At 41.5% G+C, this 19038-nt stretch overlaps 1 protein-coding gene across 2 annotated transcripts in view; it reads left to right on the forward strand.

The window, feature by feature from the left end:
- Nucleotides 1-1904: 1904 nt before the first annotated feature.
- ephb3a (eph receptor B3a) overlaps nt 1905-19038 on the forward strand; it is a 62786-nt gene continuing 45652 nt past the window's right edge. For both annotated transcript variants that reach the window (XM_088014381.1, XM_088014380.1), the window contains exons 1-2: nt 1905-2444; nt 16647-16711. In XM_088014381.1, the coding sequence (XP_087870507.1) occupies nt 2381-2444; nt 16647-16711 (129 nt within the window). In that variant the 5' untranslated portion in view covers nt 1905-2380. The remainder of the gene's footprint in view (nt 2445-16646; nt 16712-19038) is intronic.

A 19038-nucleotide genomic window follows, 5' to 3' on the forward strand; every position in this document is an offset into this window, starting at 1 on the left:
TGGACTTTCTAGGCAAATGAACTAGAGTTTGGATAAAGTGGGCTAGAGGTGGTATGAATGCACCTTAAGTGTCATTCTAACAGCCAGCTGACCTGCAGTGCACAGGTAAGGATGACTTAAAACAGCATTATTTGAGTAAAACTGTTGGGTGAGGTTAGGTAGCCTTCTTTCAGCCAGTTGACCAGCAGTGTGGAGCAACAGGTAAGAAAGGGTCATCACTGATTCACTTCATGCTTCAGCAGTGGAGAGAAAACTCCAGTCACGTTCTCTGGAATCACTTTTAAATTATTTTAATCTAATAAACAGTATCATATAACTTGTAGTTTAAAACTGAAATTTTGATAGGCCCCAATAGGCCTACCAGAAGCTCCTACACAACCCTGCTAAAAGTTTACTGACTGCTGTAAAACGATTCAACCCATTCCTTCTTTTTGTTATCCCTCCTAATATCCAATTACGCCCATAGCAGCGGTTCATGCTGAGACTAAGTGAAATCTGTGGGTTTGGTTCTGTTAAATCCAGTGTGGCTGAGCTCAAATCAGATGGTTATTATGGAGTATCAGCCACCCGGGCCACTCAATAAGCCGCGGGAAGCGCTGTCTGTTCACGGCTCTCGCTGACATTCTCCGCCGGTATGACCGCAGTCCATTTAATGCCACCATCGATCGGCGCTGCAACGGCGCTGTGCGCAACCTTCAGGCCGGTGTTAAGCGCAGCGGCGGCCGTCTGGCAGGTACGAGTCTGCGGGCACACTAAGAAGTCTCCTTCGCCACCACCTCCTCTTCCTCCCACCTTAACACTCTTTTGTCCTGCACCCACTTCCACGAGCGCACACGGCTGCGTCGAGCTCGGTTTAAAGAGCTGGGACACGGACGGAAGTTTGGGGGGTTTTCACTACAAAGTAAAAGCCTTATTTTCCAATCAGTGACGTCAGACTTTGTTAAGTTGTGGCATCTTTGGTTATGATGAAGTAGATTATATCTGATCCTGTGTGGGGAGTTTCTTTCTTCTTCTTTTGCCTCAAAGCTAGAGTTTCACAATAAGAAAAAACAAACTTCAAAACCATTTTTCCCATACGATATGCTAAGTAAACCAAAAATGGCATATTTTCACCATGTCATTAATACATTTATAAATGTCACATCTCTAAATATGTGACTTTTTTTTAAATATTGCTAGCTAAATATTTAGTTAGGTTAGCTTGCTAGCTAAATATTTAGGTTAGCGCTAAATACTTAGCTTGGAAAATAAATTAAACATTTAGCTCAGATCTAAACCTTTAGTGTGGTATCTATTTTAATAGCTAAATACTGAATTAGCAAGTTAAACATTTAGCTTGGAATTGTAACATTTAGAAAAATGAAAAACAGCATAACACCCATTTTTTTCTCTCAAGTATTTGAGGATTTTAGTTGCTTTCTGACATTTGGGGTATTTATAACCCCATCAAATAACAGGGGTACACTGGGATTTTGATACCCAATTACAAATAAACACCAGATACATCTATCACTTGACGTTTGTATATACAGCACAGTCAAAACATTTTTTTAAGTGATATATAAATATTATTGTAGGGAAGTAGTTTTCAAGCCTTTCATTTAATATGACAATTTTACCTTTCCAACTGGGAAGAAGATATTTCTAAACAGCAGTTTACATTCTTTCTTTCAGCCAACTGACCAGCAGTATGCAGCAAAAACTGTGGAAGGGGGACCTGCACAGTAAATTTGTTTCAGTTAATGCATTAATTATTCTTATTTTTGTTATTTGTGTGCTCTTATTTTGAAAGTCTTACAAGGAAGCATTGGACTAATTATGTCTGCCTTGCTGCTGCTGAGCACCCCCCCCCCCCATCCCTCCCTCCTCCACCCTCTTTCGGTCTCTATTGCCATTCCGACGCACATCCCTCGCAGAGGAGCACCATCCTGGCGGAGCTGGATAGGGTGCCGCTTCTCGGGTCCCTCTGCGCAGAAGAGGACTTCACCCACCGGGGTTCCGGTACCTCGCCTCCTCCCCCTTGGGCCCCGGGAGAGCCTTCGGCGCGGAGATGCGCCCCTGGAGCGGAGCTCGCTGTCGGTAAAGTCACACAAAGAGAATGAGACTGTGAAGCGGCGCGACATTCATCACCCCGGAGGAGTAATAACGGCACCAGCCTGCATGGTTTTATATTGAGGATTTGTGCGCTTGATCGGGGCTCTAAGACCCCCCGTACCCCCTCCACCTCCTTCTCTCCTCGCCCCCCCCCCCCAATCCCAGCTGAAGACATGAGAAGAAAAAGCTCTGCTGCTTCTGCTGCGGCTCTCTGCGTTTGAGTCCCCAGTCCGTCCGAGGGGGGTCCAGTCTGCACACCTTTCTTCATGTTGCAAGCGCCTGGTTTATGACAATGGATTACTTGCTTTGGGTGTGCAGCCTTGTTGTCCCTGTGGTCCTGGCTGTAGAAGGTATGACGTTTGATTCTTTTGTAATTATTATTATTTTTAATATCTGCTTTTTTTTGTTTGCTTGTTTGTTGGTATAAAGAATAGACTGTTTGGGGAAAAAGAAAGAAAAAAAGAAAGAGAGCCACTGTACGAACTGAACCAGAGCAGTCCACTCCATGTCTCCAGTTTACCTGATGTTTATTGTCTCAGTGGGAGAAACCGGAGCCGCTTTTGTTTTCCTTAATTAAACCCACTAACACAGCCCAGTTGGTGGGTTAGGAGTTATTCCGTGATGACACCCCGCCCCCGGTGTTTCCGATGCGGCTTTTGGGACTTGTCCCTGTTGCTATTGTCCTTGTTGTCACACCAGCTAGCGGAGCGAGGATGCCCCACCTGCCCCGCCTATCCTCCCCACAGCTGAGGAGGTTCGGTTTCCCTCCACGGAAGGCAGCGAGGAGATGGGTGGGTGGGGGGACAGAGGAGGGGAGGGGGATCGTCCCTCCACCGTCACCGTGAGGACGCAAATGATGCGCTCCGGAGGAGGTTTGCGCGCGCGCGCTGCTCTGTAACCGACCGACCTGCGCCGGGCCGGTGGCTCCTTAAGCACGCGCGCGCCCCGCCGGATCAATCCCGCACATGTGTAACATATTAGATGACAAGTGTGTATTAAAGGTCAATGGCTTAACAAGTGCGCTGCGGGCCCTCTCCATCAACAAGGGAGGGAGGGGAGCGTTGCCCCCAGGGGAGAAGCCCACCCTCGCCCGCTTCTCTCCGCCTCACCTCACCTCACTCCCCCTTCCTCCCCCCATCCAATCTGCCTCTGCTGGACCGTGGCCAGCTTGATCCCTCATCAGTTCTGGTGTCAGCGAGTAAATCAATGCAGCGGCGGCAGCACTGAGAGTCCCAGTGGGCTCCCCACACAGAGACGATCAGCACCACCACCACCCCCGCTACCCCCCACTCCACACCCACTCTCTTCCCCAGGCCAGAGCCCGTTACTCAAAGCTCAGGGGTTAACTAATGTTTGTCCTCTGAGGATAAACATGAAGGGCAGATCATCAGATGGGTTTAAATGAGCTGAGCTGGAAGACAGGCAGGCACAGCCATTTTTTTCTTTTTCTCCTGCAGGTTGCTGTTGGCATGAATGTGGCATCCTGCTTTTTTTTTATTGCTAGAGTTTGTACAAAAGCTGGGAGTTTGAAGGGGAGGGATTATCAGGGGCTCTACCAAGGAGTGAGAGACACAAAACAACAACAAAACACACACACACACAAAAAATAAAAAAACAAAAAAACAAAAAGGAGAATTAAAAATACACTTTTACATTCTTGTAACTTTGTAGCTAATCGCTCAAAAATGTACGCATTCTATTGGATTTTGAAATATAAACATAGCAATTACTGATGATCTAGTTCAAAAAGTTACATTTAAAAATCCATATCAAATAGATTGCTTTTGGGGTATAGTTAAAGTATATCACAAGTTGAGTGGTTTTCATCGCCTAACTTTTGTTTTGCTGATAAACTAATGGCAGGTGATATGGACTTTTTCCACAATATTTTCTTGTACTACTGCGATAAAAGTGACGATAAAATCCCTTTTTTTTCTTTTTTTTAAGCTGTGACTGCATCACACAGCAATCATAGCCATTCAAAAACATTCCCATTTGTAACATCGTCACCTTCCTAAAATAATGGACTAAGTCATTTCTTGCCAAAAATGACTTTTTTTTGTTGCCTAAAACATCTTTTGGAAAGAAAGAGGTGGATATATTTTTTGTCGTTACAAAAAAAAGACTTGGGTCATAGTTCTAGGAAGGTAACAATATTCTTCGCTAGGACACCGGTCGCATAAGGAAGTGTGATTTGAATCATGTAGTAACTACATTTAATCATAGTTTCGAGTAAATTGATATTTATTGACGCTGTCACTGAACAAACAGTGGGAAAAAAAATAGTAAAACTAATGATATGAACAGCTTTGTTAGGGTTTTGAACATCGTTAATCAGAATTTATTGTGACAACCATGAATCAAAATTCTTATTGCGATAAGAAATTTACCATGATAAATGATAAACGATACGATAAATGTCCACCAATGTGACAAATGAGTCATTTCAGCACGCTTATGATGCAAACTGCATACAGACACTCGTTTTTCTAATCTGTATGAAATAAGCTCATGTTAATTGCTCTTGAGGGCCCCCTGCAGGTGTGTTCCCGCCTACACAGGCGCCTCTGCCTTGGGCTGGTTCTGCTTCCTGTTTGCAGATAGCTACATTGGTGCCTTACCTCCTGTTTGCACCACCAGACTGCAGTAAAGGCCTCAGCATCTTTGACATTTTTATGTTATAATTCTCTCATTTACAGTCAGCGTTTACTGTCCTCTCATTTTAAAAGCTAATAAACCAGATGGATGAGCGCTCAGAAAGAGACTTTATAAAGCAATCTGGAGGATCTACGTGTGTCTGTGTGTTTTGGCTGTTTTTTTTCCCCCTCCCCCGATATCAGCAGGGGTGATCGTTCGGATTCTTCTGCTCTCTCAGTACGTCCTTATATCGAGTCAAACCGTTATTTGCTGACCTGTAAAAGCAGATTCGAGCGGCCGCAGAGAAAGACTGAATTAGGTCAGCTCAACTTGTTCAAAGAGCTTCTCCTCAAGCATCAAGCTGAGGATCAGTATCAACTCTAACCACTGTGGTTCACTCCAGAGAGATACACATTCCAGAACAAATCCAGCTCGTAGGCAGGAGCCTGTATGACGTTCTCAGTGTGATCATCTTGATAAAAAATATATATATTTTGACAACGTCCTGGTATTTATTAAAAAACAAAAACAAAAAAAACAAAAAACAAGTGATCTAATTTCTTTGACCTAAAACACAAAGTTACAATTAATCCTAGTCTTACTTTTCCCAAAATTGTGTCTATATTTTGTTAGTTTGATTGGAACACTAGGCTTGTCACGGAAACAAATTTTACTGGACGATAAATTGTCCCAGAAGTTACCGCGTTAGACGATAATTTTGTTGTTTTAACACAAATTTACACTGGAACTGGAAGACATTTAAAATATCCAAAATAAATAAATAATAATAATAAAAAACAAATAAAATGAACTACAAAGTCTCTGTAAACAAAATTGTCTTTTTTTAAAAAGTGACTAGTTGAGACCAAAGCACTAGACTGAAGACTTTTTTCATCTTGTTTTTGGTAGAAAGAGAGAGACAAGTGAAAAACGAGAAATCATACAAATATAAATTATTTAGCTCATTTTAATTCATCATGCAATTAATTGATTTATTGCGACAGGCTTATGCAATAACTTGCATTTCAAGGCTTTATTGCTCAAAATATAAATTTTATTGTTCTGCTCTTTATAGTGAAGGTCAAAAGAATAATAAGTGTATATTAGCTTGTTAATTAGTCAGAGTGTCCAGTCAGACAAACAGTGTTCGCTTAATATCACTGATGGTTTGTACTCTATTTTTCACAACTGAAAATAATTCAAAACTAGTCCTTCCTGGAAAGTGTCTGACAATCTGGAGGCGACATCACTACCTTCGTTTCCTAAGAAACTTACACGACAATCATTTGCAAAATTGGTGCACGTGAAATTTCAAGTTCGTACCAGTAGAAGTTCGTGCAGGCTAGTGACGCGACTCAAGAAAGTTGCGTCACTAGCCTGCTGTTGCGTCTCGTGTGTTGGGTTCATCCCGAGTGGCAGAAAAGTTTTGTCTTTTGCTGTCGTTCGTTGCTTCTCCAAGTTTCGAGCCCATTAGGGTCGGAATGCAGTAGCGGTCTTTCAGCCATCTCAACAGCAGTGTGCAGCAAAAGCTGGAAGAGGAGCAGATCTGCCCTACAATAGCAGATTCCCCCAGAAAGTTGCAAAAAGAAAACCACTTTTACATCAATTGCACCCAGTTCAATGTGTCAACTATAAACCTAGCTTAATCCATCTTAACTGTCACTGCTACTGGTGTATAAAAATTCCTAATTAAAATAAATGAACAATGCTTAGCCTGTAGAGGGAGGTGAAGCAAGTAAAGTCTGGTGGTCTTCCAACACACTGAGTGAAACCCTGTATAGGTTTCAAGCATTCTTCATTTAGAGGTGAGTGAAGCTTCTGGATAGTGAGCTTGATAATTAACAACATCGATATTGAGCAATTATAGCTAATGGTATTTATCCCAGTTGCATTGATTCTAGAGCATATGTCTCTGGTTCACATGGCTTGTCTGGTGGTCAAGATTTTTGTGCTACAGTGTTAAATGTGTTGGAGGGAGTTATTTTCCAGCATCTCGCCACTCAATTGACTACTAACTGTCTTCTATTGAAATTAAATGCTGTAGACGGCAGTGTGATTGGGGTATTAGAGTGATTGCTTGGAGTCTGAGCAACAAGAAATATGTTCAAAAAACAGAATTCGTCTTTCCTGTAACCAAGAGGAAACATTACGGCCCTTTTTTCGAGGCAGTGTGCAAAAACAGGTGGGGAAGGGCAGATACTGTGCAACTTTATGCTCAATAGTTAGAAAAATAACCCTAAAGTTCTTTCCCTGTAATCTAATTAAAGGACATTATAAAAAACCTTGACCCAACACACGCTGACACTCCTACAAATGCCTAAAAGCTGGATTTATTTTTCCCCATCATTGACTGTTGATCATCACTGATCAATGGTGATGATGCTATTTTCTTTCTGTGAATATTTCATGTGTTTGCTAGCTGGCTCCAAGTGTCAGTGCGATACAAGGGATGCCTCCCCTTTCATCATACCCCTCAGCCCCCTCTCTCACAAAGTGAATAAAACATCAGCATGCATGAGCTCCCCAAGCACTTGGAGAATACAGAGTTGTGTGGCATTTTGGCTCCAGCAGGCGATCAGAAAAAAAAAAAAAGAAAAAAAAACAGCATTAAATGCCACTAGTGGTGATGCTCTAAAGTTCCCACTACTGCATTGTTTTCTTACCCCAGGGGGTGAATGACTCCACCTCTGCTGCAGCTTTATGAGTGAGGTGGAGAGCAGTGAGGCTGGGAGGCGGGAGGGGGGGACCAGAAATCTGGATTTGAGTTGTAGCAGTTTTGCCTATCTCAGGGGTGTTGTAAATTTACCAGGGAAGGGGGAGAACTGTGGAACAAATGGGATCTTTTTCAACCTTAACTGGTCTCTGGGAATTAGTGAGTCGACACGCTTTGGAGAGGAGAGTTACTGGCTAACGGAAACCCTTTTTTATGCTGCCATTTCAGTGTTTTACGGCGGCACATGAGCCGGGAGTCGGCTTTAAGCTCGAGGGTAGGCATCATTATCCTCTCTCGTGTTGGCTGCGAGGTTTTAACGGCTTTTATGATTCTGTAGGTCTGCGAAAATGGGCCACATTCGGTACGTTTTCCTAAACGCCGTCAAATAAGTGTTGCATAAGATGAAAGGACATTACATGGATAAATAGGGATGTGTTGAATAAATAAATGCACCTTGGAGAAAATAAGTGTGGAGAAATTATTTTGTAGCTGTAAACATTAAGAATCCCCTTTGATGTGCGACAAAATCAGGTCAACACAAATTAGCTCAACAATAGCTGATAGTTTAGAACTATAGGGCAAAGCATATTTTTAGGCACAGTACCAGATTATATTGTTTATAATAACAATAATATTAACGGTAATGTTATTGGCAGCTGTGTTAAAGGGGCAGTATCATGTATTCTCCAGACATGTTGTGCCAATTTATAGCACAATCAAGTAACCATTTTGTCTTCAGTTGTTTGATGTCAACTATGACTTAAAAGAAATTGTGCTGTGTAGTTTAACACTTTAAAATTGGGTATCTGTCTCTTTAAAAGCTCCTGCTCTTCCAGAAACTTCACCTTCAGGAAGTCATCTCAACATGGCTCCTCTATTAAAACTTTAACAACGTTTGTACCAGCGTTCCAGTGAAGCGCACCTTTAATAATGAACTCAGCAGATGCGCAGTTTCAACAGATGTTTGCTAAATACTGCTGGCTAGTCTGAAGGAGTTGAATGGGGGAATTGCTCTTTGTGGCAGAAGCTTGAAAGCTGCAGCTCTGAGAAGGAGCTGCGTCTTGAAGGCGGGGCTAAGTCCAACCAGGCATTTTGCATAGCTAAATATAGCTAAATGGTTGCCATGGAGATTAATTGATTTCTCAAACATACGTGACAGAATCAAAGTAACACTCTGGTTGTTTTTGATGAGGGAATAACATTATTACATGGTGTAAAGCTTAAAAAAAAGTCTATTTTACATAATACTGCTACTTGAAAATGTTTGTGGTTACACTGATGCATATTTTGGCCTATTAGCCAAAATACTGTGGAAAGGACAAAAACAGCAAACTACTAAATAACTTAAAAGTGAAAATGTTTCAAAAATAGTAGTATTTTTTTTAATTATGTATTTTAATATGCTATGTCTATAAGAATACCTCACCAGCAGTAGATATGTCCTTTAGCATCTTCACTTTGAGGAAACTGAGGTTAGCTTGGAAGCTAATGCCTAGCTAATGGCTATTCAGTTTGAAACCAACAGACAATGGCAAACTGACGCAAAATAGCTGATAGTTTAGAACTATAAGGCAAAGCATATAGTTCTGACGCAAAGTGATCTATCTGGCACTAGAGGTCTTTACTAATCAGCAATTTGTCAGGAAGTGTTTGTAGGAAAAAGGGGAAAACATGAGGACTTCGTAGGACTTTGTAGGCTTCGTAAACCAATAGAGACTCCCAGCGCCGAGCAAACCTCTACTTTACTGTGTCATAGTGCATTGTACAAAAGCATTTATGCATATGCTTATATAACTGGCTGGTATATATGGCCAGAGAACTTGTCTTTAAAATGAACTGTCGACTGCGCTGTAAATAACTCTAATAGAAATGTGAGGCCAATTTACAGGTTTATAAAATAGTGTTTGCATTACTACTGTTGTTTCCAGGTGGCAGTGGCTTTCATCTCCGTCCTGTTTCTGACTCAGAGTTTGCTCAGAATCTAATGACCATTTCACTAAATTAAAGCCATTAAAATCAGCTGCAGGCAGAATATTTACTAGTAAAAACCTCTTCCAGGCCACATCAGCAGTCTCTTTACCATCTGCTGTGACTTAGTCTTTTGGGGTCTTTTAGAAACTGTTTGTACCGTTTCCTCTCTTTCTACTCATTTTCATGTACAGTTTTTATTTTTTATTTTTAATCATAGATGACCTGAAATGCTGGTTTAATTTATTCAGGAGACAAACAATCTAAACCAACCTGATGTTATGTGAAAAAGTAATTGACCCCTAAACCTAAAAACTTGGTTGCTAAACCCTTAAAAGCAATAACTGCCATCAAGCATTTGTGACAACAGACGTTGTGTCTTTAACATTGATGAAGAGGAGTTTTGGCCCATTCATCTTTTCAGAATTGTTTTAATTGAGTCACACTGAAGAGTTTTTAATCATGAATAACCTGTTTGAGGTCAAACCACTACACCCTAATCGGATCTTTGATTAAACCACTCCAAAAGCTTCAACTAATTTCGCTTTTGGAGGTGGACTTGCTGTTGTGCCTCAAATGACCATCCAGCTTAGGGCCCTGCAAAAAGTCATCTTAAAAAGGCAAGCTTACATCCTGAACCTGAAACACTGGACGCTCTTTACTGAACGTGTTTGAATTGCCTGTTTTGAAGCAAAGACTTGTTGTCCAGATATACTTGGTTTGGTGTTTTGCTATTGGAAACAAGAAGAACTGGTGCTAAATAAGACCTAGCAAAAGTTTAGCAGTTGAATTAGTTTATTGTACAAAATTTCATACACAACTATACTGATTGAGATTTCTTAAATTTGCTGATACATGGTGAGTGCTATTATGAATATACTTTAACTGTTTACATGTTTTTTAATGACTTATCAAGTGAACAAGCTTTTTCACGTGTGACTTTAATTTCTTATTTAAGGGAAACTCCGCGATTGCGAAACTGTGAATTTTCGACAGCAGCAGAATATCGGCAAAGATTTGCACTTAGACATTTTCACACCTTGGCATCAAGTAACTCTTTTCAGTAAGTCCAGCTCAGACAGATCGTACTCCAGCCTTTGTCCCATTTTAACTCAGCGCCTCATTTTTCCTGAATTCACCTAACTTTTTTGCTAGCAGTGAAACTTTAACCTATAACAGCTGCACGAGCTTGATGCTGCTTCTGTTCACATGGGGTCTTAAACCCAGCTTTTACGGAGGCAGCGGCGGCGTCAGCCTGCAGCGTGTGCATGTGTGCACTGTGAAAGCAGCAGCAGCAGCAGCTCAGACCTTTGGTTTGCTGAGGGTGACTGATTCTGCCTCTGTTGCCTCAGGGCACCTGGGAGAGATAAGGCAACGGGTGGGGGCCGACGCTCCAGATCGCCCGCTCGAGGGGGTGGGGGGACAAGCCGGCTCTTGCGGCGTCCCCGTTCGGGAGCGGCCGCAAGCTGGTGCGCCGCAGAGGCCCGAGTGTGGCCAAGCAGAGACAACAGGCGCTGATTTCGCTGATTAGTTCCTCCTCCCTGGCTCAAGCCGTACTAATCAGTAAAACAACCTTGTTCACAGGCATTTATTTGGGTTTAACAACTGAGGTTATTAGCTGCTGTCGTTCATTCCCTTCTGCAGACAAGCATGAAGGAACGATGAAGGCTTTTAAAGAGGAGCAACGGCACTTAATGTAAATTTAGGTTTGCTTTGTGCATAAATATTACTTATTAATCATCCTGCTGAGGAAAAAAAAGGAATTTCTATTGTTAACAACAATAGAAGGGTTCGCTTAGTCTTTTAAAATGAGGAGGATTTTTTTTTTTACTTTTCCAGCATATTCCAGAGCACATTATGTTCAAAGAAAAATACAGCTCGACTTTAAATCGCACTCTTAATATATAATTCATACCCTTCAACATTATCTGCAATTACAGCTGACATAAGGTTATGTTATTATCGACTATTTTGCGTTTCATCTTTAATGGTGGCTAGTAGCAATAATAGTAGTGTTATTCATTAAGTAGTATGCCGTTTTCCTTAGGAAAAAAAAAAAGGTTTTCAGTTCTTGTCCGTATAGAAATATGAGGCAAACATCTTCATGTTGACTGCGTGACCCGGCGATTATTGATGGTGGCTGAGGCATCGCAAGGCATTAATTAGTCATATGAGTGACATGAGCTGTTCAGAGTGGGGAACAGTGGGATTCAGCGATACACGGCGCAGTAAATCATCATGAGTCATTAGAATCAGCTGAGATTTATCTCCTTCCCCGGTGCGTCGGTCCCCGCGAGGTGCTGTTTGCCGTGGAATACCTTCACATTTTCTCAACTGTCTGTTTGCTTTTCATTTGAAAACCGCCAGAGCTTTTAATCTCATTGTTTTACCAACGTGGAATATAATATGCTGAAGGGGATGTGATTTGGAAACGGGGGACGTGGCAGCCTGTTTGACGTGTGCTACAGGCAGAACTTACATGCTTGGTGTCGGTTTAACATAAAAGCCCAAGAAAATACGTGCAGAAGTAGAAAAAACTTAACATGGCATAATAGCACTAGTATTATTACTACTAACCACCACTAAATGTGGTATACTTTTGACTATAAGTAACCTACTAAGCAATGATGTTGGATGACAAAGCCTGACTTCAGACTCCAATTTACTTCATTCCTTAGCTGTTCTGTTTGGGTTTTTAGTAGCAATGCACGATATATCGACACTAACATCAGATATTCGTAATTTTTCAACAGATCAGTATCTGTGCCTGATAAATAGAACTTTGCCAATATGAACAACTGATACTTATTTTTATCTTGCCACAATGGTAGTGAAATATATCGGTAAATATCTGTAATATTACAATTAGCCAACTCCTGAAAAATAGCTTTTTACATGCACCAGTGCCTGCATGTGTGTAAATACTTTGTCTTCCTTCTTCTATACGTATTCTTTATAAAAACTAACATCTACACCACATCGTTTAAAAAAATAATATCGTATTTACGTTATTGGTTTAACAAAAGTTTTCATCCACACAGAATAAACACAAATCTGTGTTGTGCTAAACATGCCAAACCCATAGGGGGCAGTGTAGCACAAAGCTAAAATCTATGTCAGCCAATCAGATTGCTTCAAAACAATCATGATTTCCTGTTAGGAATTAATCATGGCAGAAGGAGGTTTATTTGTATGGACAGATATACAGGTTGAACTACTTTTAATTAAGAGCATTAGAATATAAAGTTAATGAAACAAGACAATGTCTATTGGGAATCATGTCAAAGCACACGTGTGGACATGCTGGCACATTATTTGTTGCAGACTGTAATGTGCAGGAACCTAAAACTTCTTTTCACAAGACACACAACTATGGGAGGTACTCAAATCTCCACTTTCGTATGAGCTTTATAGTGATTTATAGTAATTTTTAGTGATATTGAACAGAGTTTCTGAGTGGATGAAAGGCCAAAACACATAAAAATGTATTCATTTCCCCAGGCACCCGGCTAGGTCTTAGTTTTGCTGCAGCTGAAGCAGGCACAGCTGGTTCCACTGTGCCCCCTAATGAGCAGAGTACAAAGCGGGGTGTGGGACTGATCTTATTGCCATTTGGCCATTTGGGCAGCATGTGTGTAGCTTCAGACCAGGTTTTTGGTTGTTTTGTTCGCAGCTGGTGTGCTGCTGGTTACTCAGGACTTGCCTTTTGTTTTGTTCCCATATGGTAGGATGAGTGCTGGTTCTTTCTACTAGAGGGTTTAAGGGTTTATGGTTATTGTTCTAGAGAACATTTTGTTCCAGCTTGTGTCTGGACAGAGAAAGAACCAGTGTCTCCTTCACTAGCTGGTGCTGGTGGCTCATCTTTAGAAACCTGAGGTTTTAGGATCTGGATTAGTTAGGTTTTTCCTTTAAATTCTAGATTACATTTGTCTTTCCCTAAATAAATTTACTACATCTTAGTTTTGTCTCGTCTCTTCATGCCGTCTTCATTTATTGCCATGACCCCCTAGACTGGCTTGATGGAATGCAACACAACCCCACACTACCTTTGCTCACTATCAAGCTAGCTAGCTTGCTAGCAGGCTATTTCATGACGTCTATCAAAGGGCAAAAAAACAAACTATCTTGATCTTTAAAATGTTGTTGTATAGTTCACCTTTATGTAATTTTAGAGTACTAATTCATAATTTTTAGTCTTTTTATAAAGTCCCCAAACCTCTAAAGGTTGGATGACAGGTGTTAAATTAGCAGCTCAAATGCCTCTTTGCCATTGTCCTTACTTTTAGCTCCTGGCATGAATTTAAGTTCAGAATCATATTGGGCCAATCCAAAATGTTAGTAACTTTTAGTCTAATGAAAATGTATATAACGATTTGATTGGATGTACATATGAGTGGGTACGTATAGACTTGTTAATGTGTGTACTGCTTTGGATTTACATATATAAATTGTGACTTAAACAGGACAACCAAACATTTCATTGACTGTGAAACAGAAAGGCAAAGTTAAATACATTCATATTCTTCCTACTTCTTTTTGAAAAATATCTATCTATACATAGATATAAACATACTGGATGCACATTCAAAATAAAGTCTTCAATTGCATTCAATTCAGTTCAATTAATGAGATCAGATTTACAGTGCTTATGTCACACTATCAGTTCAAAAATTAATTATACTCTTCCTATCTTTATATTTCAGTGCGTTTGTGTTTTTTCCTCTGGCTTTGGTGTTGTTCTTGTCAGATAATTCTCATTAGCAGATGTAAAAGTACAACAGCTTAAAATAGAAATGAGCTCACAAAGCTCTTCACGTTGATTATTTAAAGCTTTATCTCTCAACTAAAATGTCTGATAACTGATAAAATACTAATTAAAAAAAAAAACAAATGCGGTAAATAAAATCCCAACATCGGTATCTCTGAAATTTAGACACACAGAAGAACAAGAAAACAACACACCTAAAGCTAAAATTACACTTCCTGTTTGACCTAGAATAATCCAGTGAAAGAAAAAGCGATGTACAGTGGTAGTTTATAGTAATACGTAATGTTTGGTGTGTGGACCAAACATCTGAGTTATGGTTTTCAGAGTATAGTTTTTCATCTTTTGGATTTTTTAATTCATTGACTTGACAAATTGAAACTTTTGGCTTTATTTCAACATTGTCCTCATTTCCATTATTTTTGTATGCACATTTTGAAGTATCGCAATAGCAAAGGTTGATGGAAATGGCTAAATTTGAAATAACTTCTTCAATTTTACAAAAAAAACCAAAACATTTTTAAGCTAGCTTGAGGTGGTTTTCGGCTTTTCAGAAAATGAGCTAGTATGCTAAAACATGGAAACACATTTTCCAAATAAGTTTTGATGTAGCAAACCCTCCAATCCAATGGTGGATTTGTGCCTTACCAGAGGCACAAAAATCTCAATCCACATCTCCGTGCCGGAGGGGAGGACTCCATTTATTTTTATGAGATGTGTGGTCCATGCTACTTCCTGCTTACTACAGCCATACCTCGCGTCAACACCTGACGAAGTTACGCTTTGCGCAGCGTGGTTGATTCGCTCCAAACCAGTAGATGAAAACATGCCTATTTAGCAATATTATTATTATTTTGCATCATTTTAAAAATTAGCTCAAATGCCACACGACAATTGGATGGAAACATAGCTAATGGCTTTTTGTGTAGCACGTGTTTAGTTCATAACTACACACATTCTTCCAAGATAGTAATCTTGGCTGTTTATCTGCTTGCTGCTCTCTTGTTTGAGACGGGCATCCAAATCTTGCTAACTTTGCAGTTGTGCCACACTTTTTCCATTTTAGATGATGAACTGAACCGACCTCAGACCTGACCGCTGTGTTCCTCGGTCTTCACGACGCCGTTTTCCCTCCACTCTTTGCCTTTTCTACATTCATACTGAGATTAAAGCACAGACTGAATTAGTCAATAAAACCGAGGCGTCAACCAGTTGATAAAATTTAGATGTTCAGTTTTATCTGTAGCTTGTTGCAGCCATACTTTTCAGTTTCTGTATGATCCAAACAGAAATCCAGTCTAGTTCTGATCAAGTCTCTCTCCCTCGTGAAGCAAAGTCAACCTTTGGTGATTACCATGGTTACATAGATACTGTAAATTCTGCTTAAACCTACCGACCTCCTATCAGTACCACACAAAAGCCGACGAGACACTGTTTGCTAACTCCGGTCTGCCGCCACAACAGAACCACATTTCCTACACTGCTCTACACAGAGCACGTTATTTATTTTAGCCCTCTCACACTCACACCCTCCTCCTTCTTCACTGTTATCAACAACTTGTGAGCAAATGGTGCACAGCAGGCGCCGTGTCATTGAGTCTCCATGAAGAAAGTGTAATTGTTTCACTGATTATGCACCAACAACAACAGAACAATGGGAGTCGGTGACGCTGCAGCTGTAAACGGGGTTAGTTCCTCCAAGGTGAGGTGAACCGACCGGACCTCCGCCCAGGCGGCTCCAGGCTTCCCAAGGAGGCCCCAAGTGGCCCCTGGTTACTGATTCTGATCCGGGCTCCTCCAACATTTGTCCGTGCCAGCCGAAGAAAGCGGTTTTTGGGGACAGGGTTGCCTGTTGTTTGCCTTTTATTTACAATTTCAATGTCAATTCCACATATTTTCAAAATGGTTGTTATAGAGCTTCAACCTGAATGTGAAGCGAGTTTCAGATCTTCAAATGTAGACAGATTGTCCTCATGGAGGTGGCACCAGCATAAGCTCAGGCACAAGGTATTTAAAAGGCTAAATGCTAAATGCAATTTACGCTAGCAGCTATTTGCCTCCAACACGCCGTCTGTTGGGCCAAAGTTTCCGAAGATTATCAGACCTTTCTGAACCACAAAGTGAAAATCAGGCTGAAGGCATCCAGGAGGATGCTTTGTTCTGAGCTCCTTAAATGAGTGAGGACAGAGGAGTGTGTGCCAGGCGTGAACACGCACACACACACAGCTGCAACACAGAGGCTTAATTAGGCTGCATCACAGATCTGCTGTGATTGTCAGCGCTTTCAAAAAGTGAGCGCACGTGGGTGGAGGTTATGATGGCGAGGGAGAGCAGGCCTTACCTGCTTCCTTTGTCTTGTACGGGGAACTTGCGTGTCTTTAATGCTGTGCAGCCATCCACCCTCCCACCCCCCCACTCACACCATTTAACTTGAGCTCCTGTTTCCTCCCTCCTACTCTCTGTTTGCAGAAACCCTCATGGACAGTCGGTGGGCAACCACAGAGCTGGCTTGGACCACGTTTCCAGAGAGCGGGGTGAGTTAGAGTTAGTGTGCTTATGCATTGAATTTGCTTTGTGCATTGTGTTTTTTGCTTTTGTTTTTTTTTTTCTTCTTCTTCTTTCTCCTCCAGCAGCATTTGTTCCGTTTGCCTGTTAATAGAGCCCAATCTGCCTTGAACAGCGAGCCTCCCTGCTGTTTTATATCTTTGTTTTTGCAGGGAATGTTTACTTTCTTGGATAGTAAAAAGCACACGGTGACATTGTGTGAAATAAATGTGAGATTTCAGTGTGTACATCTTTCTGGAGTCCTTAAAAGAAGTGCAAAAGTTTGCATGTGTAGACTGTACTCGGTGCCGCGAAATGAGCAAATATCGAGGCCTGGAGAAAATCCCCTTAATGTGAGGACTGCATAGGTGGGCCGCAGCTTCTGTCTCTCCCCAGGAAAGAGGGCCTGGCAACTTGAAAGCATGCGTCTTTTATAACACAGGCCCAAGAGCGCATTACAGGCAGAAATTAAGGGTTTTCAGTTGATACCCCCTGTAGGAATTGTGAGAAAATAAAACAACATGAATTTGACCCCAGGGCTAACAGCCTGACAGACCTCCCCCACACCCGGCCGGCGCAATTTGTCTTCGCTACGTGAGCGCAAAGTCAGTCAATGGAAATGCTGGGTTGCCATGGAAACCATCTCCACCGGCTCCCTCTTTTTTTTTTTTTGTGCTTTTTCAATCCCCCCCTCTTTTGCTCCGGCCGGCTCTGAATGTCCTGGCATCCATGAAGTCATATGTCAGGACTGGCGAGGCACCGCATCCCCCCCTCCATCCTCCACCCTCGCTCCCCTCACGCCCCGGCAAAGCCCGTTCGTTCAGGGGCCGGCAATTATCATATTTGTCAGGTAGCGCGTCAACGTGTTGCCGGTGATTTACGACGTCTGATGCCGACTCTTTGGGCTCATCGTTTGGGGATAAATTGCCCGGCAGCCCGGAGACGTGAGATGAGTTATGCATTATTTTCCCTCCAGTTGAAATAATCAATTTCTGGGGCAGTCATTTGTTATGGAAACGAAGCATTCGGTTGAACTGGGAACCAAAGGGGGAAAAAAAACAGAAACATTGACGTCTCACAAGGTTATTTCCTAATGGACTGAATTTATTGACCAGTGGACAACATATATTAGGGCTTCTAACATTAGTTTGTATATAAACATCCTTGTTAAATACAAATATAGTGCTTTGCTAAGGCATTCCCCAACATTAAAATTAATAACTATGAACTTATTAATTACGCAGAGTCTAAAAAGTGTTGTTCAGTACTTTGTAGGACCAACTTTCAGCTGCAAATCTTCATCACCCCTGCACATCTAGACGCTTTTCCCATTCTTTTTAGCAAAGCAGCTCAAGCTCAGCTAAATTCAACTGAGAACACCTGTAAACATAAATGTTATGTGATAAGAGTTGGATTTAAGTCAGGACTTTGACTAGGCCAGTCAAAGTGTCAAGTTGTTTGTGGTCTCAAATGCCCCTTCCCCATTGTCAAGTCTCACTCTAGCCGGTTACTGCCTGGTCCGGTTCTAGTCGGGCTCGTCTCCATCAGCAGGGTGTTCCTCACGATGTGGGTGTGCATATGGGTGGGCCGTGAGCACGCTGCAGCTGTGGTCGATTGATGTCATGTGGAGCATGTATCCTTGGGCAACCAGAAATCTCTCACTATAGTTGTTTGTTGCCCCGTCCAGTTGATGCAATTCGTTCTCTTCCATTGCAGTCGATAAAAAGGTTTGGACCTCAAGGTTTGACAATGGAGTTATTGATTTGTTCAAGCTCACAAACTATTGAGTTTGAGCTTGAACCATCACTGAAAATGATCCTTGAGATGTTGTTCATGTAACTCTACAGACCTGCTCTGGCTGTTTTTTTGGATGATTCCAAAAAAAAAAAAAAAAAAAAAAGGGAAGAACCACGTAGGATCCGCAACAGAAATCCTTAACAGGTTTTCTTCCAGTATGGCCCATGGTGTTGACATCTTTTGAGCATGTACCTTTGCCAGATTTGAGCCAGATTTTCCAAAATCTCTCGGTGTATCTGTTCCATCCGGTTGACGCTGTATTTATCCTTCTGCCACAACTCATAAAAATGTTTGGACCCCAAGTTTATCAATGGAATTATCGATTAGTAGCTTCTACGGTTGTGGATTGGTGGTTGAGATGTGGATATGGTTGACGTAAATCTATGGGTCAGCCAATGAATGCAGTTTGCTGCTAATCAAATAGCTTGAGCACAATACCCAACTAGATCCAGCTTGAACCACCCAAAAAGCTAAGAACTGCGCAGTATCTGCAAACGGAGATGATTCTGGCAGGGGCTGT

The sequence above is a fragment of the Poecilia mexicana genome, unplaced genomic scaffold (assembly GCF_051168715.1).
Source record: "Poecilia mexicana isolate PSO_F unplaced genomic scaffold, ASM5116871v1 scaffold_17, whole genome shotgun sequence".
In the NCBI taxonomy this organism is placed as follows: Eukaryota; Metazoa; Chordata; class Actinopteri; order Cyprinodontiformes; family Poeciliidae; genus Poecilia; species Poecilia mexicana.